A 25,149-nucleotide genomic window follows, 5' to 3' on the forward strand; every position below is an offset into this window, starting at 1 on the left:
ATTACAGCTCATCTAAGGAAGTTTAGAAATAGAAACAGCGCAAACAGGAAATCCGTGTGAAGACATTGTTAGGGGCCTGTTAGTCATGATGTAGATGACTATGGAACATCAACTTTACATATTTATATATAAACGCATGACTTTTCCATCAGTGCAATGATCTCTCTATTGAGCTACAGGAACATATAACATCCCCTTTTGATTGTATTGTCTGCGATTGCTCTTCTATGCCCAGGATGCAAATTAAAGATAAAGAGAAACCCATACGAGAAATGATAGTGGCCATCTGGAACATAACTTGATAATGATGACGAAACGTGTTGCTTTGGTGGTTTTCTGTACAGTTAGTAATATTAGCGAACAAATGAAAGAGGTTATAAAGGACGGAACAGGATGAGATTGAGAATAATTGCCCTTCTGGTTTGGGAAAACATCTCAAAGCATTTGAAAGCGTTAATCTACGAGACTGCTGCAAAAAAATCTCTCTGATCTAAAGAAAACGGTGGCCTGCCAGAATCCCCCAAAGTAAAAAAAACACTTCACACCTGCCGGTCGTCAGCACCTGCAGCTCATTACGGGCCATATAAAGGCGGGAGAGGGGAAGAGGATGGGGAGATAATACTCCACATGTTTTACTCATGTATGCAACTTGAACCTCTTTGTGTTTGAACAAGCACCAGCGCAGGACGACCGGCAGAGGAACCGACACGAACCGACAAGATACGAACCGTCACGACACGAACCGACACGAACCCTTGCTCTTCCCCCACACAGGACTGAACCAAGAACCCCTCGAGTGACTATTCTTCAACCTTTTCCCCACTGCACTACAGAGTAACTGTCCCCCCGGGGATTTTGCCATCACCAGTGTGTCTGTTTCGTGCTTTGCTCGCCACAGGCGTTGAATTCGCAGAACAGATGAAAACCACACTAACAGTTCTAACATGTTTAGACCTTCAGAGTTTCTGCATTGTGGTAAAAGACAGCACAAGAAAGCACATTAATATTATATTACATAAATCAGGCATTATATACTGTATGTTAGTGCTATTAGCTATTGCATTTCACAATGCTTTATGCATGTGTTGCATGTTCAAGTTTTACCTCATTATGTGTAATGTCATCTCTGTTGCTTAATGTAGGTCAGGACCGTAGTTCTGTAAGTTTGGTTTTTGTTAGCGGCCTGACCTTCCTACACTAGACTTCAACATAAAAACATCAAACACACGCATATCTTTATACAGAACACATGCACAGGGTTTGACATGGAAGGTAAACATTAATGCATTAACAATGAACACTTCTAAAGAATTTTTTATTCTTCATGTGAATCTGAACATATACTGATTCATTACTGATACAAAACCAAACGTTGTATCTCTTAATACTTGACTAGTTAAATTAACTCACGAGAAGAATTCTGTTGGCAATATTGATAAAGATTCATAAACTGCAGAAAATATGAGTGTTTATGTTCGGGTGTTTTTAAACAAGAGAACCACCTGGATCTCACTCCCTCGTCTAGAGTCTGTGTCCTCCTCCACCCATCCAGCCTCCCCATCCTCCAGCCCTAAATGATCTTACATCATCTTTATTATTTGTTAGAAAAAATAAAAACCCAGAAATGTTTAATAATAAAAGTGAGCTCTAGAAGCCACAAATGGGGTTTAAAAGTGTTTATAGCCCCTTACCTTTGGGCGGGGCTATATTGCGTGAAGCGCACAGTTGATGTGAACGCAAACGAGCTGCAGTTCGTGTCGCACGCACTTGATTTAATATCTTTTACTTTATTGTTAAATGTGTTTTTCTATCGGAACAACACGAATGGACTCTGATGCGGATATGATTTGTTTTCGTGTCTTTGTTGCGTTTTATATACTGTGAGATATTTCTTGGATTCACCATTATGTGACGTTTTGGTGAGAATGTTGAGGAATATGACTCCTTACAGAGTAACTTCTTTTGGCATCTTCTTGTTGGTCTTAAACGGTAAGTGTATAGGCTATATTTTATTCGGTGACATCATCTTTTGTTTGTTCCTTTAAATCACCTGGACATATAATAAATGGGAAGCTACATATAAGGCATAGCCTACGTTATATGATCATCTTAATTTAATAGGCTATACAATGACTCGCAAATATTAAGAGTAGAACTAACTCAAAAAACGTATTCCACTTTTGACTTTGCGAACGTCCTTAAAGGGATATTCCTCATCATTTACTCACCTTGGAGTTGTTCCAAATCTAGATCTCTTTGTTCTGAAGAACACTGAGAAATATATTTGGAAGAATGCTTATAACCAGACAGATTTTGCCCCCTGTTGACTATATAGTAGGAAAAAGTACAATGTTAGTTAAAAGTGCCCCAGAACTGTTTGTTTGCTCTCCTACATTCTTCAAAAAGTCTTCTTTTGTGTTCAACAGAACAAAAATAAGTATTTTATTACTACTAAGGTGGAGTCAATTGGGGGGAAAGATTTGTTTGGTTATACGCATTCTTCCAAATATCTTTCTCTGTGTTCATCAGAACAAATAAATGTATATAGAATTGGAACAACTCAAAGGTGAGTAAATGATGACAGATTTTTTTTATTTTGGGGTGAAGTATTACTTTTTTAGACTATAACTCAAAATTAGATTAACAAGTAAGTGCACAATAATTTTCTCAATGTCAACCGTTGTAAACACAATAATTAACTTTAACAATTAAATAGCTGCTCCCTTAATGAACGTAATTCCATAATAAGTGATTCTTTTAGGATGCAACTAAGGCTTTCCCGCTCACATAAACACTAATGCAGATGTCTGCTAAAGATCTGGTAGACGTGTTAAAAAGTGCTGTTGTAAGTCCATTCTAAAGCATAAACTATAATAGACATCTTATAGATGCCTAAATGCCATCTGACAGCAAAAATCTTTTGCAGATGAGCAAACAATCAAAAAATACATCAAGTAGACGTCTCCAATATGTATGTGTGCTATCAGGGAAGCTTAAGTGTTAAGGAAATGTCTCATCTTTTTATTTAGGCCTATTTAAGAGAGCTGGAGGGGCCACCGTCAAAATGGGAACAGAGAATGATAAAGATACACTAACAGCATCATATAAACATATATAAATAAATACAAATTTACTCATTAACATTCTTTTAAATGTTAAGTAAATGAAGTGACATAATGTACATTTTTAAATGGCCATGCAATATAAAGTAACGTAATGCAAATAGGGCCTACATAAAGATGAAAACTACATTTATGGCAACGTAAAATGAGCAGCAACTTTTTTATGGCAGTTGTCTGATAGGTTAACAGTTGCTGCAAACTTTTTAAAATGAATATGGGTGTGAGAGTTACAGAGATATTGTCCATGGCAATATGTGCACACATAATGATATTAGTTTAAGCACGCTACACATTATTTTGAAAAGGTAATCCAAATCCCTAACATTTTCACAAATGTTGAATTTCCGCCGAATGAAATAGGGGAGATGTCTGGTTTATTGGAGAAGATATGGTGATCCTAAAGTAACTAATAAAATATAAAAAGATTTGTAAAAGAAGTCTTAAAATCGCAAAATATAGAATATTAAAATGTTTAAAATAATAGTTTTAATGTTATGTAAATCATGAATGTGCTGTATGGTCATGTTGCTTTGAATGTACCGTTTCAGGCTTAATGTTGGCCAATTCAGAGGCTGAAGGTGCCATTTTGGGTTGACAATATTGTAATCCTTTAGCTCAAGTGCCACTTCAACAGTTCAAATTAACAATCTATCAGTTAGACTTTCCTTTTGGCTTCTTTATAAAATCTCCTAATCGTAGGCAGGTCCTACTTTTAACAATGAGGTTTTGTACTCAAGTCAAAGTTAAATATTATGCATGAGAGCATTTCTCTAAGTTTTATACACACTGGAATTGAAAACTGTTTATAAATGTGTTTCAGGTGTGTTTGGTGTTGATGCAGATGAAGTGAAGTCAGTGTCAGTGACGGAGGGAGATAATGTCACTCTACACACTAATCTTACTCACATCCAGAGACATGATCAGATACTGTGGCAGTTTGGACCTCAAGAGACTCGTATAGCGGAGATCCATACACAAAGGGTTAATATGTATAACAGTAATGAGACATTTGGAGACAGACTGAAGTTGGACAGTCAGACTGGATCTCTCACCATCACAAACATCACAATCACAGACTCTGGACTTTATAAACTACAGATCATCAGTAACACAGGAACATCATACAAGAGATTCAATACTACCGTCTATTGTGAGTTTAATATCACTATCTCTTTCAAAGTTAAAGTGATTTAGAAATCAACCTGACTAAAACAGTTTTGAACCCTCCCATTATATTTAATCTGCTGCAAATTGAGTCCATTGTTTTTATGAAAAAAGTCTTATTAAATAAGATTTAAAGAGAATAGTGACCTTTACGACTGGGCTATGTTAAACAATTCTATTTTCATTTATTTTTATGAGAACTGACAGTGCATAACACATTGAGAATATTAAACAGACTGCAACACTCTCATTTACTTCACTGACCTATTTATAAAGTTTATTTTGATCAAGTTATTGTTTTAATCAATGATTGGACAGATTACTTTGTAGATATGATTAATTAATTTTCTGTGTATTTAGGGTTTGGGATTTTCTGTTGGGATAACTCACATTTCTTCCCTCATGTTCAGCTCATCTGCCTGTTCCTATCATCACTCGAATAAGCAACACTTCAAACTGTTCTTCATCATCAGAAAGATCTTCAGTGTCAAAATGTGTGTTGTTGTGTTCAGTGATGAATGTGTCACATGTGAGTCTCTCCTGGTACAAAGGAAACGGTTTATTGTCCAGCATCAATGTGTCTGATCTCAACATCAGACTCTCTCTACCTCTGGAGGTGGAATATCAGGATACAAACACATACAGATGTGTCATCAACAACACCATCACAAACCAAACTCAACATCTCAATATCACTCAACTCTGTGGGTCATGTCCAGGTGATGTCAATGACTTGTTTTCTATATCATATTATATAATAATAAAAATATGGTGTATATTTTGCAGTGTTGGGTAAGTTACTCTGAAAAAGTAATTAATTACTAGTTACTCATTACATATTCAATAGTGTAAGTAGATTAATGTCCAAATTACTCTGTCCAAAAAGTACTTAGTTACTCATTACTAATTACTTTCTATATCCTACATCAACCTTGATTAGTTAAGTGATTCAAGGATAGACATGAAACGGCTTATTTAATTCATTCAAATAAATAATATTATTAACTGACCAAAGTATTACAAATGTGAGCACAGATTTTAAAGTAAGACTTTCAATTTTGATGTCAATTACACTATTGCACACGCATATATTTCACAAAGTATTTGGTTTAAATACATCAAAAGTAACTGTAATTAAATTACAGAAAACATATGAGTAATCCCTTACTTTACTTTTTCAAGGGAAAAGTAATTAAAATACAGTAACTAATTACTTAGTAACTATTTACACCCAACACTGATATTTTGTAATGATTACGATATTAATAGATTGGTTTCAAAGTGAGAACATAAACAAACGTTACTGTGCACGTGCGCATTCGTGGACTGCCCTTAACTTCCGACACACTTTCGCAAACAATAAAGTGCATGTAGATTATTTCTGACAACAAGCAAAAGAAACCTAGAAGAAGCTTTACTTGGCTAAACTTGTCTCTCCAATATTTTTAATTTTGACTGCGATACCAAGCTCAACCGCTAGATGCCAATGTACCATACGGTTTCTTTAATTACAACAAAACTACAGGACCCATTCAAAAATTGTTAAATAACATACAACTAAATTCTACAAATTGTTTATTTAATACAATTATTATACGATAAAATAAAAATATGAATTAATATGAACAGAAATACAGTAGTTATATTATTAGACACTTTAGCCATACTGATAAACAAACAGAGACCGGAAGTTAACTGCAGTCCAGGCACGCTTGTCCGATGAAACCATCTTTAATATATACTACATGACTTAGGCCTACTACATTAATTTATTTAGTAATCTAAACTGTTAGTCTAGAACTTCTGTACAGTAAAAAGGTGACAATGAGAGCAAATATTTATGTATTTAAATACCTATTTTACATGTTTATATTTTAGATTCTTCCCGCACACATATAATTCTTGTAGGAATTATATCTGCAGTATTGCTTGTTGCAATAGTTGTTATCTACATTCTCTGCAAGAAACGCAAAACAGACCAGTTAGAAGGCAAGTCGCACACAGCTTATATGTAAGCGTTCTGTGTTCTGTTTTTATCATATGTTATACAGTGTGTAGCAATTTGTCTTTTGTAGTCCATGTCCTTGGTATTTGTAGTCTTTAATGTTTCCCAGACCTAACTGTTTTGGTGTTCCTTGTTACCCTTAATTTCAGTTTGTTTATGTACCTTAGTGTTTTTTATTTTCATTGGTCCACATTTACTCATTTTTTAGAGAAGCCAAGTTTATTTTCTGTTTGTATGTTTGCCTTTAAGTAAAGTGCACATGGATTTGTCACAACTCTCCTCTCCGTGGATTTAATGACAACATAGCATGCTGAATTCCTTCATATATATATATGAACGGAATATGTAGATTTTTGTTGATAATTTTGGTATTTGATGTGGTAGTGATTAGCGTTTATTTGTTTGACTCTTGGCTCTAGGTAATACATTAGAAGTACCTGAACATGCAGTGGAAACATCAGAAGAGGAGATGAATTACGCTGATACAAGGTTTTATAAACAAACTCCACAAAAAAAGGTAGAAGTTATACAAAGCACCAGATATATGTATATTTATGATATCATGCAAAGCAAGAAGCCACTGCTTTAAATCATCACTAGATGTTGTTTATGGTTTTATCACATGCCCGGTTTGTGTATAGTAAAAACATTCACAAGTAGAAACACAGGACATAGCATTTTTGAAAGCTGTTTGTTTTATGTCTGGGAAAAACAGTGCCTGTTGTTCTAAGTAAAGAGTCTTTGTTATTGGAACCTCCCTAAAACTCCAACCCCTGCGTTTAATGAGAAATTGATACTTTACTATCTTCTAGTTTCTTTATCTTTCAATTCCGTTGATTCTGAGAACTATGCTTTGCAGTAAAAGAATGACATCTGAGATATCTGATAGTCTGCTTTCTGAAGTCTGAACTATTAGTGCAGTTGTTGCCAATGTAGCTCATCGACACCATCATTTCAACTTCTCCTTTGTGTTTTTTTTTTTTGTTTTTACAGAGAATCGTTGAATCAGACACCATTTACTCCCTAGCGATGTCATGAATCATTTAGCAGAGACTTACATGCTCCAGTATCTCATTTCAATCACATTTGTCTACTTTGAAAAAACTGGATTGCTGCAGAAGGTTTTGTTACTGAATGTATTTTCTCTAGGTTTAATGAAGTGCTTCATTTTTTTTAAGTTTGTTTGGATCGTTTGAGTCTGAAGCAGTCTTTGTAGCAAAGAAGCTCAAGGGAATTTTTCAACTGAAGTCATTTAAATATTTTTTGTTATTTGCATATGCACGCAAATGTTAAAGCACAAAAACCAGCATGACAAGTCCACTGTAGTGTTATGGTCTTTGATTGGATATTTCAGAAGGAGTTTTATGTTATTGCAATTGTATTTTGTATTTTAGCTGTGGCACTTATAGGCCTATTTATTTTGCATTTCATATTGAATTCTACAAAATGTGCACTTGACCTGTGAGCCAAACATGATCTTGCAATCCACTGTTTCATAATTTATAATATTTCGATCCTGAGTATAAAAGGCTTGTACAGTAAAGCCAAAAGAGCACACCCCATCCCAACTGTTCTTCTGCAGAGCATCATCGAATTACACTCAAAGCTCTTCTGCATCTGCTGATATTCAATATGACTCAATTTTATCCATGTCCCTTCTTTTATTCAATGTAAATCTTTTCTGTTCTCCATATCATTTCATTGTTTTATTGCTACGTGTTTGCTGCATGTGAAGAATGTAATTGTAAATGTGAAGTTTTTTTTCTCCTTGATGAAGGAAACTTTAAATGTTCAAAGGAGTTTGCAGTGTTTTCTATTCTATAAACTGTGCAAGAAATGATCAATGCCATCATCTGTCCATATAAGTGAATGGCATCAATGTGGTGATGATGACTAAATGACTTAAGGTTCTCTGAAAGAGATTATTTCTTTATAAATATTTAGACGTTTCAAAGAAGTTAGCCAATACACTTGACAGATGGTGGAGTGTTATTATAAATGTACATTTTGTGATGCACGGAAGAAGTAAGTCAATATAAAGAAGAGCAGGCCTCAGTTGTGACCTTTTAATTTCAAAAAGATGTGTAAATACTGGAGAAATAGCACAGCCTGCTGCTGAAAGGCAGAAACAACAGATAAATAACCCATCAGCATTCTTATGTAAACCAAGACATATTTTCAACAAAGATGAATGTGTCAAACAAATTATTTACATTAATCTCATAGGCCTGCTAGTTTTCGTCATGTTGACATCAACACATTTAAACGTCAGAATTGTCAGCTTCCTCTGTTTTACAATGCTTTAACTTCTATGGTGGGATCCCACTATTGTTACAAACTGATATCGCCAATATTTTTATCCATCTTTTATTGTACAATCGCACTGGCATCATAGCTGCATTTCTACAAAAAAGTGGCGTCGCCTGGTGTTAATTTGTGTCCATTACACATAAAAACAGGCTTGGCTGATTTCGTGCGCCGCTGGAGCATGACAAGTATCGCGAGAGCGGTTTAAAATCTAGGCTATCGAATTACTCTCGCGACACTTGGCATGCTCATCCAGCTATGATCGACCAGAGATGCGCCGTTTTATAAGAAGTTTGAGTGTATAGCTACACGTCTTTAAGAGACAATCTGGCAATCGAAAGTTTCAAAAATGACGATTAGTCGACAAGAAAGTGATGCTGAGAAAGTTGATAAATGAGAGATACCTCAGTAAAAAAAAAGAGAGAGAGACAGAGAGAGACAGACCTCGTAGCCCATCACGTGACACTGGAGGTTGAAGTGCAGTTTATAAAAGTGTACTTCTCATTCTGTTAAATTAATTACGCCATTTTATACTCACCATCATACACTTTAAACTGCATTAGCTTCAAATTAAATGTTGTTTTTGTTTATTACAGAAGTCTACCCATGTATACAATCCAGATGGCTGATAGCTCTTCCTGCTTTGATGCTGCTACTGATCATAGTTTTAAATGCAAGCTGGAGCCAGAATAACACACATCTTATATTGGATCAAACTCAGGTGGCATCGCTTGATCGATCCTAAAATGTGATGATTTTTTAATTATATGACTATTTACCACTGTTATTGAGGTGCATATATATATATACACTCACCTAAAGGATTATTAGGAACACCATACTAATACTGTGTTTGACCCCCTTTCGCCTTCAGAACTGCCTTAATTCTATGTGGCATTGATTCAACAAGGTGCTGAAAGTATTCTTTAGAAATGTTGGCCCATATTGATAGGATAACATCTTGCAGTTGATGGAGATTTGTGGGATGCACGAAGCTCCCGTTCCACCACATCCCAAAGATGCTCTATTGGGTTGAGATCTGGTGACTGTGGGGGGCATTTTAGTACAGTGAACTCATTGTCATGTTCAAGAAACCAATTTGAAATGATTCGAGCTTTGTGACATGGTGCATTATCCTGCTGGAAGTAGCCATCAGAGGATGGGTACATGGTTGTCATACAGGGATGGACATGGTCAGAAACAGCTCAGGTAGGCTGTGGCATTTAAACGATGCCCAATTGGCACTAAGGGGCCTAAATTGTGCCAAGAAAACATCCCCCACACCATTATACCACCATAATTGCACTAATGAGTAATTGAACAGGTGTTCCTAATAATCCTTTAGGTGAGTGTATATGTATAATATGAACAGAATTCTATAGATATACGCTTTGAGTATTAATATGTTCATCCTTATCACATTGGCCTAATTGAGGTGTAAAAATGATGCCAAGTCTGTGTACGCACAGTATAAATAGAAATGTGTGTTCTTTTAAGATCTGTTGACGGAAATGCAATATAATATACATAACAGAGGTCTATAAAGACCTTACATCATGAAGCATTATGATTTTATTATCTTAGAGGGAGCTTTTACTTTCTACAGTCGTGGCCAAAAGTTTTGAGAATTACATAAATATTTGTTTTCAAAAAGTTTGCTGCTAAACTGCTTTTAGATCTTTGTTTCAGTTGTTTATGTGATGTACTGAAATATAATTACAAGCACTTCATACGTTTCAAAGGCTTTTATCGACAATTACATGACATTTATGCAAAGAGTCAGTATTTGCAGTGTTGGCCCTTCTTTTTCAGGACCTCTGCAATTCGACTGGGCATGTTCTCAATCAACTTCTGGGCCAAATCCTGACTGATAGCAACCCATTCTTTCATAATAACTTCTTGGAGTTTGTCAGAATTAGTGGGTTTTTGTTTGTCCACCCGCCTCTTGAGGATTGACCACAAGTTCTCAATGGGATTAAGATCTGGGGAGTTTCCAGGCCATGGACCCAAAATTTCAACATTCTTGTCCCCGAGCCAGTTAGTTATCACTTTGCCTTATGGCACGGTGCTCCATCGTGCTGGAAAATGCATTGTTCTTCACCAAACTGTTGTTGGATTGTTGGAAGAAGTTGCTGTTGGAGGGTGTTTTGGTACCCTTCTTTATTCATGGCTATGTTTTGGGGCAGAATTGTGAGTGAGCCCACTCCCTTGGATGAGAAGCAACCCCACACATGAATGGTGTTAGGATGCTTTACTGTTGGCATGACACAGGACTGATGGTAGCGCTCACCTTTTCTTCTCCGGACAAGCCTTTTTCCAGATGCCCCAAACAATCGGAAAGGGGCTTCATCGGAGAATATGACTTTGCCCCAGTCCTCAGCAGTCCATTCACTATACTTTCTGCAGAAGATCAATCTGTCCCTGATGTTTTTTTTGGAGAGAAGTGGCTTCTTTGCTGCCCTTCTTGACACCAGGCCATCTTCCAAAAGTCTTCGCCTCACTGTGCGTGCAGATGCGCTCACACCTGCCTACTGCCATTCCTGAGCAAGCTCTGCACTGGTGGCACTCCAATCCCGCAGCTGAATCCTCTTTAGGAGACGATCCTGGCGCTTGCTGGACTTTCTTGGACGCCCTGAAGCCTTCTTTACAAGAATTGAACCTCTTTCCTTGAAGTTTTTGATGAACCTATAAATTGTTGATTTAGGTGCAATCTTAGTAGCCACAATATCCTTGCCTGTGAAGCAATTTTTATGCAATGCAATGATGGCTGCACGCGTTTCTTTTCAGGTCACCATGGTTAACAATGTAAGAACAATGATTTCAAGCATCACCCTCCTTTTAACATGTCAAATCTGCCATTCTAACCCAACCAGCCTGACATAATGATCTCCAGCCTTGTGCTTGTCAACATTCTCACCTGAGTTAACAAGATGATTACTGAAATGATCTCAGCAGGTCCTTTAATGACAGCAATGAAATGCAGTGGAAAGGTTTTTTGGGGATTAAGTTAATTTTCATGGCAAAGAAGGACTATGCAATTCATCTGATCACTCTTCATAACATTCTGGAGTATATGCAAATTGCAATTATAAAAACTTAAGCAGCAACTTTTCCAATTTCCAATATTTATGTAATTCTCAAAAATTTTGGCCACGACTGTACATACACAGCGGGTCCCCTTACGTACATAGAGTTCGCCATGTTCTTTCTACAGTAGCCCAAACAAACTGCTCTACAGAACGCATTTCGTAAATATGTTATCTTCTTCAGCAAAGAAGCAAAAACAACAACATCTTAGTCCTGTGTCAGCCACCAAAGTGCTTCAATAGAGGGGGTGGAATGAGCCGTTGGTTGCAATTCGCAACTTCACCGCTACATGCCACTAAGTTTCATACTTTAAGTCAACTTTGAATGTGGGCGGGAACACACAAGCTCCGCCCTCTCATGTTGTGAAGTGGAACAATGTATCCATGAAACGGACACTTAATAAGGTGTTGTAACTTGGAAGTATGAAAACAGGAAGCTCAACTCAACTCACTTTTATTGTCACATCACCACGTGTGGTGAGTGAAAGTCTTGGGTGCGTACTCCATACAAACAATGACAAACAACTGTATGACTTTACAGACTTAAGTGACAGTATGTAGGGCAGTCGAACAGTGCAAAGTATAAATAGACAGACTTTACAAAAAAGCAATATACATTATACACATTTGGACAGTATATATACAATATACACAAGATATACACATTAAATATGCACGTGTTCAAATGAATGTGTATGTATAATGGTTCGACAAGATATAGGTTTGTAAGTTTGGTAATGGATGGTTATTGCATAAGGTGCAATGCATTATGCGTAATAGTCCATCATCTTAACTTTCTTAAACTGTGAATGCGCAGCTAAGGGGAGGAACGGAAAAATTGTGGGAGAGGGGCCCTTGGAGTTAACTGGCACCGGGTGCTTTGAAGTCATATCCGTCCCTGCCTGTCTCCAAAAATCCACCACCCGTTCCTTGGTTTTGTTTGTGTTGAGCAAGAGATGGTTCTCCTTACACCAGTGTGTCAGACTGTATACCTCCTCTCTGTAGGCCGACTCATCGTTGTAAGTGATCAGTCCTATCACTGTCGTGTCATTGACGAATTTCACAATGAAGTTAGATGTGTGTGGCAATGCAGTCGTGTTTATATAGGAAGAAGAGGAGTGGGCTTAGGACAAATCCCTGGGGAGCACCGGTGTTGAGAATCAGTGGGGAGGAAATAGTTTCCTATTCTGACAACTTGACGTCTGCCTGACAGGAAGTACAGAATACAGTCACACAGGGATGTGTTTAAACCAGGAGCCGGGAGCTTCAAATCAAGTTTGGTCGGCACTAAGGTATTGAATGCTGAGCTGTTGTCTACAAACAGCATTCTTACATATGTGCTCTTGTGGTCAAGGTGGGAGAGAGCAGTGTGCAGGGTGAAGGCGATGGCATCATTGGTAGAGCGTTAGCTGCGATATGCAAACTGTAGAGGGTCTAATGAGGCAGGCAGCACAGAGCAGATGTAGTCTGTGATCAGCTTCTAAAAACGCTTGCGGAAGATATGTGTTTAGGTTACCTTGCAACTTTAAAATAAGGAACTCGCAAATCATAAAATGTACAAATAAGCCTAACCTTCAAACCAAACACAAACAACCATACAAATGTTTGTACATATTAATAATCAGATATTCACAGAAATGCCGTAAACGCACTCAACACAAGTTAAGGTATTCAATAGTGCTATTATTCAAACAGACATGCTTTGAGTCTAATGGATGTTGTGCATTAAAGCCCAACTGAGGAAGTTTAGAAATAGAAACAGAAACCGCGCAAATAGGAAATGAGTGTGAAGACATTGTTAGGGGCCTTTTGCTCATGATGTAGATGACAACGGAACACCAACTTTATAAATAAACCCATGACTTTTGCATAAGGGCAATGCTCTACCGTACATCATCCTATTTGATTTTATTGTCTGCAGTTGCTGTTTTATGCCCATGGTGCACATTAAAGTGAAAGAGAAACCCATGAGAGAGATGATAGTGGCCATCTGGGACCTTACTTCATAACCGTGATGACAAGAGTCGTCAGAAACCTGTTCACTTCTGTGCAGTAAGTATGAGCAAACAAATGATGGAGCAAATAAAGGACAGAACAGGATTGGATTGAGAATCATTGCCCTTCTGCTATGGAAAAACATCTCATTGCACATGAACATGACAGCGTTAATCTACGAGACTGCAGCAAAAAAAAAAATCTCTCTGATCCACAGAAACGGAGGCATCCCAGAATCCCCCAAAGTTAAAAAAAACGTTCTAGCGGATTTCACATCTAAACCAGACTATATCAGCAGTTTGCCTCTGAGGATGTCATTGTTGACATCAGGTGTGTTTAAGACTCTGTAGCTCCTTTGAGCTCTTGTTTAATGGAGTTATGGTTAATTCAGATAGTCCTGAACACTTTGCATATCCGACGTCTTTCTTCTCTGCTTGCATCACACTGTAATTAAGAGGAAGGGGCTTTGAATTCGGAGAACAGAAGAAAACCACACGGTTTGACCTCACTGACAGTTCTAACATGGTTAAACCGTCAGAGTATCTGCAAAGTGGTAAAAGACGGCACAACAAAACTCAGTAATATGACATAAATCAGGCTTCATATACTGTATGATAGCGCAATTAGCTATTGCATTTGAAAAAAATAGATGAATAATGTTGCATGTTACAATTTTACATCATTATGTGTAATGTCATCTCTGTTGCTAAATGTAGGTCAGGACCGTAGTTCTGTAAGTTTGGTTTTTGTGGCGGCCTGACCTTCCTAGACTTCAACATAAAGACAACAAACACACATATATCTTTATAAAGAAAAGATATGCATGGAGACTTGTAAGGGGTTGCAGACAGACAAACAATAATGACAAAAAAGCTCTTTTAAGTAACACTTTTAGTAAGGTTAACATTAATGCATTAACAATGAACAACACTTCTACAGCATTTTTTTATGAATTTTAGCATACTGATACATTACTGATAACGTTGTATCTGTTAAGACTTGGCTAGTTAAATTTACTCACGAGAAGAATTATGTTGGCAATATTGATAAAGATTAATAAACTTTATAGAACTACAGAAAATATGAGTGTTTATGTTCGGGTGTTTTTATGCTAGATATCCCCCTGAATTTTGGACTCTAGAGTCCACTTTATCCACCCATCCAACCTCCTCATCCACCTCCCCTAAAGGATCTTACATCATCTTAATTATTTATTAGATGAAATAAAAACCCTGAAATGTTTAGTAATATCAAAAGTGAGCTCAAGAAGGCACAAATGGGGGTTGATGGTGTTTATCCTCTTTATCTCTCTTGGGCGGGGCTTGCGTGATGTGCACAGTTGAACGCGCTGTCGCACGCACTTGATTTAATATCTTTTGTTAAATGTGTGTTTTTCTATCGGGACAACGTGAATGGACTCTGATGCGGATATGATTTGTGTTCGTGTCTTTGATAAGTTTAATATACTGTGAGATCTTTCTTGGATTCACCATCACGTGAAGTTAATTAATTTTTTGGTGAGAATGTTGAGGAATATGACACTTTACAGAGCAACTTCATTTGGCCTCTTGTTATTGGTCTTAAATGGTAAGTGTATGCTATATTGTTTTTGAGGCACTTCTTTGGTCCTTTAAATCACCTGGACATGTTTTAACGAGGATGTCGCATAATTAATGGAATGCTACGGTACCAGAGGTGTCAAGTAACTAATGGCTTTCAAAAACTCACCGTCTAATTAAAAAAAGTATTTTGCCATTAAACTGAAATGTTTTTATTATCAGTCGATTACTTTTGCGAGCTGTCTTTCTGTATCCAGAGAGTCGTGAAAAATTAACGCCAAACAGCTGTTTTGGTACACAAATAGTGCGGGATGTCATTTTTAATTAAGTGTAACAGGGGGTTTGTAACTTATGTAGAAAACCCTGAGTCAAGAAGTTGATACGTCTATTAGATATGCTTAATATTATCTATATACAGAGACTATAGGCCATTCCTCGATTTAACGGCTTAAAACTACACAAATGTCTGATCTAGTCGAAGTCTCTCCTGAATGCATACATTTAAATGTATAAATACCGTAATATGAAGCGTTTGCAGATACCTTTTATTACATGAGGATTAATGCGGACAAACGCTGTACGAATGACGTAATGCGCCATCTAGTGGCTGTGTATGGTAGTCTCTTGAGGCCACCTTATTCTTTACTGTTCGTGTTCAATTATTGTTTGATGAATTATTGCCGATTACAATCATATTTAAAGTATTCCTAACATAAACTATTCTAGGGTTGCCATTTTTTAATGCCATGTTATTTGACATTAGCATAAGATATTTGTACAAAGCATCAACCTGTTTTATTCAATATTTTTTAGGTGACTTAAACAAATACACATTTGGACTGATATTTCCAAAATTGCCAGTCAGAATTTGGTAATTATAATAGTTTGGTTTTGTGTTGCTGAGTGAAAAAGATCTATTTTCAGCAAAAAGTTTCCTGTTTTTAATCATTTAACATTTAATTAGTTACAGGTTAAAGACTATTTTGGGGGGATTGGGGTTGGGCGAGGGTGCATCATCCTTCTTTTTTGTCCTGGGCTGATCACATGCCTGATGAAACACATGTTAATGCTCAGTAGTACACTGTAGTTTAATGTATTTGCATTGTACAAAAATGCGTTCATTTTCAATGGGCATATATTCGGCTGAAACAGGTAGCCTAGTGAAACCCAAATTTTTCAACATTAACATTTTAATATAACATTATAGTCATTATGGCCTGTTGTGCACAATAGGCCCCTGTGGCGCGTCCTAAGCATTTGTCCTTAATGGTATTTTTTTCCTTACATTACTTTTACTTTTATACTTTAAGTAGTTTGGAAACCAATACTTTTACACTTTTGCTTGAGTAAAAAGCTTGAGTTGATACTTCAACCTCTACAGAAGTCTTTTTAAACAATCAATACTTCTACTTGAGTAATGAATGTGACTGTACCTATAAGGCATACGTTGTATGGTCTTCTTTGTTTAATATGCTACACAATGACACGCAAATCGAAAAAGTTTTTCAAATTTCTTTGTTCTGAAGAACACTGAGAAATATATTTGGAAGAATGCTTATACCCGGCCAGATTTGCCTCCTGTTGACTCTATAGAAGGAATAAATACAATGTTTGTTAAAAGTGCCCCAGAACTGTTTGTTTGCTCTCCTACATTCTTCAAAAAGTCTTATTTTGTGTTCAACAGAACACAATGAAGTATTTTATCACTTCTAAGCTAGGAGTCAATGGGGGAAAGATTTGTTTGGTTATACGCATTCTTCCAAATATCTTTCTCTGTGTTCATCAGAACAAATAAATGTATATAGAATTGGAACAACTCAAAGGTGAGTAAATGATGACAGATTTTTTTATTTTGGGGTGAAGTATCACTTTTTTAGACTATAACTCAAAAAATAGATTAACAAGTGCACAACAATTTTCTCAGTGTCAACCGTTGTAAACACAACTTTAATAATTAAATAGCTGCTCCTTTAATGAACGTAATTCCATAATAAGCCCATCCTATTAGGATGCAACTAAGGCTTTCCCGCTCACATAAACTAATGCAGATGTCTGCTAAAGATCTGATAAAGGTGTAAAAAAGTGCAGTTTCTTCCATTCTATAGCATAAACATCTTATAAACATCTTCTAGATGTCTAAATGGCATCTGACAGCGAACATCTCAGAGACGTATTACAGATGAGGAAACAATAAAAAAATGCATCTTGCACACATCAAGTAGACGTCTCCAAGATGTATTTGTGCTATCAGGGAAGATTAAGTGTTAAGAAAATGTCTCATCTTTTTATTTCGGCCTATTTAAGAGAGCTGGAGAGGCCACCGTCAAAATGGGAACAGAGAATGATAATGATAAACTAACAGCATCACATAGACATATATAAATAAATACAAATGTACTCATTAACATTCTTTTAAATGTTAAGTAAATGAAGTAAAATATGAGATGCCATGAGTGTACCTTTAATCGTGTACATATTTAAATGGCCATTAAATATAAAGCAACGTAATGAAAATACAGCCTCCATAAAGTTGGAAATTACATTTATGGCAATGTTAAATGAGCAGCAACTGTTTGATGCCTGTTGTTGGATGGGTTTTTAACAGTTGCTGCAAGATTTTTGAAATTGAGATGGGTGTGAGAAGGCAGGGGTTACAGAGATATTGACAATGGCAATATGTGAACACATAATGAAGTATTAGATTAAGCACGCTGCACATCATTAGGAAATGTAATCCAAACCCCAGACATTTTCATAAATGCTGATTTCCGGCCGACTGAAATAGGGGAGATGTCTGGTATATTAAAGGAGATATGGTCATCCTAAAGTCATTAATAAAATATTAGTGGTGGGCCGTTAACGCCGTTAACGCAGTGAGACTATTATCGCGCGTTAAAAAAAATGTCGCCGTTAATCTATTCTCAAAGTTGGGTTGGCAGCTGGGACTATACTACGCAAGCTATGATGACTTTCACCTTGATATTTTAGCGCGGATGTATACCAGCTTAACTGCACTGTACCGGGCGAGAACGAGATTTTTCAACTCGCGTGATTCGCGTCATTCGCGGAAGCAGAAGCCGCCTCATCATCTCATGACCAGGGCTTCATTCGCGCAGCAAATAGGTCTATTGGCTCTTTGTATTAACATATAAATCACTCGCGCTTGACACACCTTTCGCGTTTGGTCTGAACACAACATAACGTTACTGTGAAATTACCGCATCAAACGTGACGTGCTAACATGGATGCAGCTATGAAGCCGCCGGGTTTGCTTCAGGGAATATTAATTTTTAAGAAGCTTCCCAATAGAAACATCGACAAGACTAAGGTTGTTTGCACCATGTGCAATGCGGAATTGGTTTAAAAAAACACTTTCTCTCAACAGGTAGTGGTCTAGCTTTAGTTGAAACCAGTAACTTTGTATTGAGATCTAATGTATTATGGCTCCTGTATGACATATCGCTTGTTGCTCCCTCACTCTTTGTAAGTCGCTTTGGATAAAAGCTTCTGCTAAATGACTAAATGTAAATGTGCTGTAGGAGCTCTTCCAGTCTCAAGTACCACCTAAACGGAAATCATCCCTTAGCTAATGCGGAAGTAAACACAAGTTCATCTTATTGAACATAATTTAATTTTCATCACCAATTATCATAGTAGAACAGCTTTCTCAAGCAGTTTGTGATGCATTTTGGAAACAGGAGATGAGCCCCTGGTCTAATGCGCCACCCGGCTTGAGAAACCCGTTCTCAAAGACTTACTTTTAGTCATTATTTGGGTAGCACACATATTCTGAATGCCTTCGTCAGAATTCAAATGAGCCATTTTAATCTAGATTAATCTAGATTAATTTTGGAATTAATCTAGATTAATCTAGATTAAAAAAATTAATCTATGCCCACCACTATAAAATATACAAAGATTTGTGAAAGAATATTTTTTTTAATAATGCAAGGCAAACATTGAAACAAAATATAGAATATTTAGATGTTTAAATAATAGTTTTAATATCATGTAAATCATGAATGTGCCGTATGGTGTCATGTTGCTTTGAATGCACAGTTTCAGGTTTAATATTGGCCAATTCAGAGGCTGAAGGTGCCATTTTGGGTTGACAATATTGTAGTCCTTTAGCTCAAGTTCCACTTCAACAGTTCAAATTAACAATCAGTCAATTAGACTTACCTTTTGGCTTCTTTATAAAATCTCCTAATCGTAGGCAGGTCCTACTTTTAACAATGAGGTTTTGAACTCATGTCAAAGTTAAAGATTATGCATGAGAGCATTTCTCTAAGTTTTATACACACTGGAATTGAAAACTGTTTATAAATGTGTTTCAGGTGTGTTTGGTGTTGATGCAGATGAAGTGAAGTCAGTGTCAGTGATGGAGGGAGATTCTGTCACTCTACACACTAATCTTACTCACATACAGACAGATGATCACATACTGTGGATGTTTGGACCTCAAGAGACTCGTATAGCAGAGATCCATACACAAAGGGTTAATATGTATAAGAGTAATGAGATATTTGGAGACAGACTGAAGTTGGACAGTCAGTCTGGATCTCTCAACATCACAAACATCACAATCACAGACTCTGGACTTTATAAACTACAGATCATCAGTGACACAGGAACTTCATACAAGAGATTCAATGTTAGCGTCTATTGTGAGTTTAATATCACTATCTCTTTTAAAGTTAAAGTGATTTAGAAATCAACCCGACTAATACAGTTTTGAACCCTCCCCTTATATTTAATCTGCTGCAAATTGAGCATATTTATAGATGCATAGTTTTTATGAAAAGTCTTACTAAATAAGATTTAAAGAGAATAATGACCTTAACGAATTGTTAAACAATTCCATTTTCATTTATTTTTATGAGAACTGACAGTGCATCACACATTGAGAATATTAAACAGACTGCAACACTCTAATTTACCGCAATGATCTATTTATATAGTTTATTTTGATCAAGTTATTGTTTTAATCAATGTTTGGACAGATTACTTTGTAGATATGATTAAGTCATTTTCTGTGTATTTAGGGTTTGGGATTTTCTGTTGGGATAACTCACATTTATTCCCTAATGTTCAGCTCATCTGCCTGTTCCTGTCATCATCAGAGACTCTTCACAATGTTCTTCATCATCAGAAAGATCTTCAGTGTCAAAATGTGTGTTGTTGTGTTCAGTGATGAATGTGTCACATGTGAGTCTCTCCTGGTACAAAGGAAACAGTTTATTGTCCAGCATCAGTGTGTCTGATCTCAACATCAGACTCTCTCTACCTCTGGAGGTGGAATATCAGGATACAAACACATACAGATGTGTCATCAACAATACCATCACAAACCAAACTCAACATCTCAATATCACTCAACTCTGTGGGTCATGTCCAGGTGATGTCAATGACTTGATTTCTATATCATATTATATAATTATTAAAATATGGAATACATATTTCTAATGATTATGATATTTATAGATGGTTTCAAAGTGAGAACATGAAAAAACGTTACTGCGCGTGCGTGCGTGTGTTTGTCGACTGCCCTTAACTTTCGACACACATTAGCAAACAAGAGAAGAACCGTTACTTGACCAATTTGTCTCTCCAATATTTTTTAATTGGACTGCGATACCAATCTCAACCACTAGATGTCAACCATACGGTTTCTATAAATACAACAAAACTACAGGACCAATTCAACAAATTGTAAATTATCATTCAACCAAATGAAAATAAATTAACTAAACTATAAATACAGTAGTTATACAGTAGTTATATTATTAGACACTAGCCAGACAGATAAACAAACAGAGACTGGAAGTTTACTGCAGTCCTGGCACGCTTGTCCAATGAAACCATCTATAACTTGTTCTACATTACTTGTATTCATTAATTTATTAATTTACACTACTAGTATAGATCTTCTGTTCAGTAAAAAAGTGACAATGAGGGTAAATATTTATGCATTTAAATTATTGTACTTTTTTGCATGTTTATATTTTAGATTCTTCCCGCACACATATCATTTTGGCAGTAATTATATCTGCAGTTCTGGCTGTACTTGTACTAGCTGTTATCATCATTCTCTGCAAGAAACGCACAAGAGTTCAGTTAGAAGGCAAGTCATAATTTGTCATTAATAGTCTGTCCATGGCATTTGTAGTCTTTTAATGTTTCCCTGACCTCATTGTTTAGCTGTTCCTTGTTACCCTTAACTGTAGTGTGTTTGTAGTGTTTATCATTGTCATTTGTCCACGTCAACGTATTGTTCGTACCCAAACCAAGTTTAGATTATTTTTCTATGTTTGCGTTTTAATAAAATGCACATTGATTTAATAACAATATACTGTAGCTTGCTGAAATTTTAATTTTGTCTGCTGTGTAACAGAAAATCTAGATTTTTTGCTGATCATTTTGGTGTTTGGTGTGGGAATGATTAAGACAGTATTCTTTTCTTTTACTGTTGACTTTAGGCAAATTTGAACCACATGAACATACAGTGGAAACATCAGAAGTGGAGGTGCATTACAAACAAAATCCACAAAAAAAGATACAAGTTTTGTGACATTGTTGCCAAATTTAGCTCATCCACAACATCATTTCAACTTCTGTCTGTGTGTGTGTGTGTGTTTTACAGAGATTGTGTGAATCAGAAGCTATATACTACAGCGTGATTATATACTCCAGCGTGTCGACATGGTTCAGTCAGCTGTGACCAACAAGCTCCAGTATCTCAATTCAAGAAAACACTGGATTGTGCAGAAGTGTTTGTTCTTGAATGTATTTTCTTTAGGTCCTCTGTTTTATTCCATTCCATTTTCTACCGCTTATCCGAACTACCTCGGGTCACAGGGAGCCTGCGCCTATCTCAGGAGTCATCGGGCATCAAGGCAGGATACACCCTGGATGGAGTGCCAACCCATCGCAGGGCACACACACTCACTCATTCACTCACGCACTCACACCCTACGGACAATTTTTCCAGAGATGCCAATCAACCTACCATGCATGTCTTTGGACCAGGGGAGGAAACCAGAGTACCCGGAGGAAACCCCCGAGGCACGGGGAGAACATGCAAACTCCACACACACAAGTCGGAAGCGCGAATCGAACCCCCAACCCTGGAGGTGTGAGGCGAACGTGCTAAGCCACCGTGCCCCTCCTCTGTTTTATCATTTATAATATTTTGATCCTGAGGAGAACATGCTTGTACAGTAAAGCCACACTCATGCTCTTGTGGTATACACACATGCATCCACATTGTAATGTGTATTTGTAAATATTTATGTTTTATTAATTAGCAATTTTTGCAAACATTGATGTAATATCGAGTAAGTTAATGTTTTTTAATGTGTTTGGTATCAAATAACTTAACTGTATGACATATTGCTTGTTGCTCCCTAACTCTTTGGATAAAAGCGTCTGCTAAATGACTAAATCTAAATGTAAACCATGGAGAAATATCGAAATTTGTAATGTGTTGATTGTGAATCTCAAATGTATTTCAGTATAAAAGGGCTTAAACTTGAATTCACGTTAATAAGAAAAGTGTATATTTGATACAATGGTTATTTTTGTCACATGACTTGGGATTGTATTTCAGGTCATATTGATCTAAAAATTGATAAATAGGTAAATAGTTTATTTTTTTACATTTATGCTCAAACAGAAAACAAATTGGTGGACTAAAGATACTTTTTAATGTGTTGCTGCACAAGGAAGAGAGTTATGGACAGTGTGCTTTGTTGAAGAAGGGACGGGTTTAAATACAAACTTTGTTTTTCATATAAACAAGTAGACTAAGAATGACTATTCTTGTTATTTTAAGAATATGCAAATGTTAAGAATGAAACAGATGAACTGGAAGAGAACTGATTTTACGACTGAACTTAATTAATAAACAGACGCTGCCAACCGCATCTGAGGAAAGCAAACCGTTTCTTGTATATATTTCTCCTGAAATTTCAGGTTTTAATCTGCCTACGAGGTCTACAGACGGGACCCGTAACACTCTTCTGCATCTGCTGATAACATGACTCATTGTTATCCATGTCCCTTCTTTTATTCTTTGGAAATCTTTTCTGTTCTCCATATCTTTTCATTATTTTATTGCAACATGTTTACTGCATGTCTAGAATGTAATTGCAAATGTTTCCCCTTGATGAAGGAAACTGTAACTGTTCAAAGGAGTCCGCAGTGTTTTCTTTTCAATAAAATGTGCGAGAAATGATCAATGCCATCATCTGTCCATATATGTGAATGGTTTCAAAGTGGTGATGAAGACTAAATTGTTAAAGTATCTTTTACAAATCACAGAAAGAGTTTATATATATAGTGTCATTACAAATGTATATTTTGTGTTGCACAGAAGAAATGAGTCACAATAAAAGAAGAGTAGGCCTAAGTTATGACCTTCAATTTAAAAGATGTGTAAATACTGGAGAAACAGCACAGCCTGTTGCTGAAAGGCTGGAACTATCCATTAATAACCCATCAGCATTCTTATGTAAACCAAGATATATTCACAACAAAGATGAATGTGTCAAAACAACATTTTTACATTAATCTCATAAAATATTTGTTGTCTTCTTAACATCAACACATTTAATCGGCTGTGTTGTCATTTTTCTCTGTTTTACAATCCTTTAACTTCAATGGTGAGATCATTACGTGACACTGGAGGTTGAAGTGCTGTTTACTGTAAACACTTTACTGTCTATTTGTTCCTGCTCAAAACCCACATATTTGTATGTTGTGAAAACACTGCATCTAAGCTATTGTATACAGTATAGGCCGTTGACTCTTGCACGAACAGTAAGAAGTGTTAAACTGACAGTAGGCTACAGCCCTTCTGCCTAGACATCCATTTTAATGGCTGTGTTTGGTCATCCGATATGACTGTTAAAATAATGAGCCACAGTTGAGAAAAAGAGCTGGTAGTGGCCATGTGTGAACCGTTTTAAACACAACCCTGTACCGACAGTTAATCATTAATTGATCAAGTGTATAAAATATAACGTTACCTTCTTTCAAGAACAGCTTGTGACATTAAAACATGCAGGCAGGTAGTCAGTTTATAACAAAAGGACTTTGCATTGCATACATGCTATAGGCTAGCAGCTGGTTTTCTTTTGTCTGATGTGCTGCTGCAGATTTGTATCTGAACAGGAAGTGGTGGACTGAGCTGCTTCAGCCATCATGACCTCATTAGGTTTATGACTTTAAATGTACAATTTGTAAATGTACAATATTTTAGATGTCTCGGTTAAAAACAACCCATTATTTTGATGAGTGTGATGCTTTTTTGTATAAATCCCAGACCTATACAACCTATAATGTATAGGCATATACTGTTGTAGTTCTGCAAAAAAATAATTATCTGAAAAACAAAGTCCACACCGACAGGAACATTCCACTCTCACATCTTTCTTCTACGCCAGCATCAGAGACCAAAGTTATCTTTGCTTTGTGTTAGGTCGTGGGCTTCAATAACATTGGTTTGTCTATAGCAGAGGGGAAAATAAAAGAAGGGGGCTTTGAGTTTAGAGAATCGCTGGAAACCACATTTATAGTGAGAATGTAAAATAATATATTGTTTTAACGAGTTAGATTGGTGGCGAGGACAGTCTGCATCACATATTTTAACTGCAAACATTGGGTATTAAATACATGGGTAAAAAAGCTATTTTGAATTACAGAAAGCAAAATATGCTCATGGATAATGTTGCTTGCGTGCCAGTCTTACCTCAATACCATATCTGTTGATCTAGGTCATGTATGCTACAGTGAGTAGGTTCTGTAAGAAAAATTGTGGTTTAAATTAGCACATCATGTCTGACCACAAGTGTACAGGTGCTTTTGATCCCCTCACCTTCTTACTGTCCTAAAGCCTAACACGTTTTATA

The 25,149-nt window shown here is 36.5% G+C and overlaps 2 protein-coding genes across 4 annotated transcripts; both read left to right on the plus strand.

Annotated features, from left to right (window-relative positions):
* The first annotated feature begins 1,730 nt into the window (after positions 1–1,730).
* LOC130429828 (V-set and immunoglobulin domain-containing protein 1-like) lies at positions 1,731–8,346 on the plus strand. Of its 3 annotated transcripts, none has more exons than XR_008907697.1 (6): positions 1,731–1,989; positions 3,943–4,272; positions 4,697–5,005; positions 6,165–6,297; positions 6,711–6,808; positions 7,285–7,316. XR_008907697.1 is itself a non-coding variant. In XM_056758645.1 (6 exons), exons 1-6 carry the CDS (start codon positions 1,926–1,928, stop codon positions 7,327–7,329), a joined length of 957 nt encoding a protein of 318 aa, XP_056614623.1. In that variant the 5' UTR covers positions 1,731–1,925; the 3' UTR covers positions 7,330–8,346. The 3 variants fall into 3 exon arrangements, 2 of the variants coding, with proteins under 2 accessions (XP_056614623.1, XP_056614624.1); XM_056758645.1 differs by having other exon boundaries at positions 6,165–6,275; positions 7,285–8,346; XM_056758646.1 differs by lacking the exon at positions 6,165–6,297 and having other exon boundaries at positions 7,285–8,346.
* A 6,724-nt stretch (positions 8,347–15,070) lies between these two features.
* On the plus strand, positions 15,071–23,411 carry LOC130429830 (SLAM family member 9-like). The gene is made up of 6 exons (XM_056758651.1): positions 15,071–15,266; positions 19,576–19,905; positions 20,334–20,636; positions 21,249–21,362; positions 21,718–21,764; positions 21,882–23,411. Exons 1-6 carry the CDS (start codon positions 15,203–15,205, stop codon positions 21,957–21,959), a joined length of 936 nt encoding a protein of 311 aa, XP_056614629.1. The 5' UTR covers positions 15,071–15,202; the 3' UTR covers positions 21,960–23,411.
* The last annotated feature ends 1,738 nt before the right edge of the window (positions 23,412–25,149 follow it).

This window comes from Triplophysa dalaica, chromosome 10, assembly GCF_015846415.1.
Source record: "Triplophysa dalaica isolate WHDGS20190420 chromosome 10, ASM1584641v1, whole genome shotgun sequence".
NCBI lineage: Eukaryota > Metazoa > Chordata > Actinopteri > Cypriniformes > Nemacheilidae > Triplophysa > Triplophysa dalaica.

Bases quoted from the DNA above. Each gene is read 5' to 3' on its own strand.
- LOC130429828 (XM_056758645.1), top strand. From the start codon at position 1,926: ATGTTGAGGAATATGACTCCTTACAGAGTAACTTCTTTTGGCATCTTC. The intron at 4,273-4,696 runs GTGAGTTTAATA...CCTCATGTTCAG, and splicing joins ATTCAATACTACCGTCTATT to CTCATCTGCCTGTTCCTATC. The intron at 6,276-6,710 runs GCAAGTCGCACA...TCTTGGCTCTAG, and splicing joins CAAAACAGACCAGTTAGAAG to GTAATACATTAGAAGTACCT.
- LOC130429830 (XM_056758651.1), top strand. From the start codon at position 15,203: ATGTTGAGGAATATGACACTTTACAGAGCAACTTCATTTGGCCTCTTG. The intron at 15,267-19,575 runs GTAAGTGTATGC...AATGTGTTTCAG, and splicing joins CTTGTTATTGGTCTTAAATG to GTGTGTTTGGTGTTGATGCA. The intron at 19,906-20,333 runs GTGAGTTTAATA...CCTAATGTTCAG, and splicing joins ATTCAATGTTAGCGTCTATT to CTCATCTGCCTGTTCCTGTC.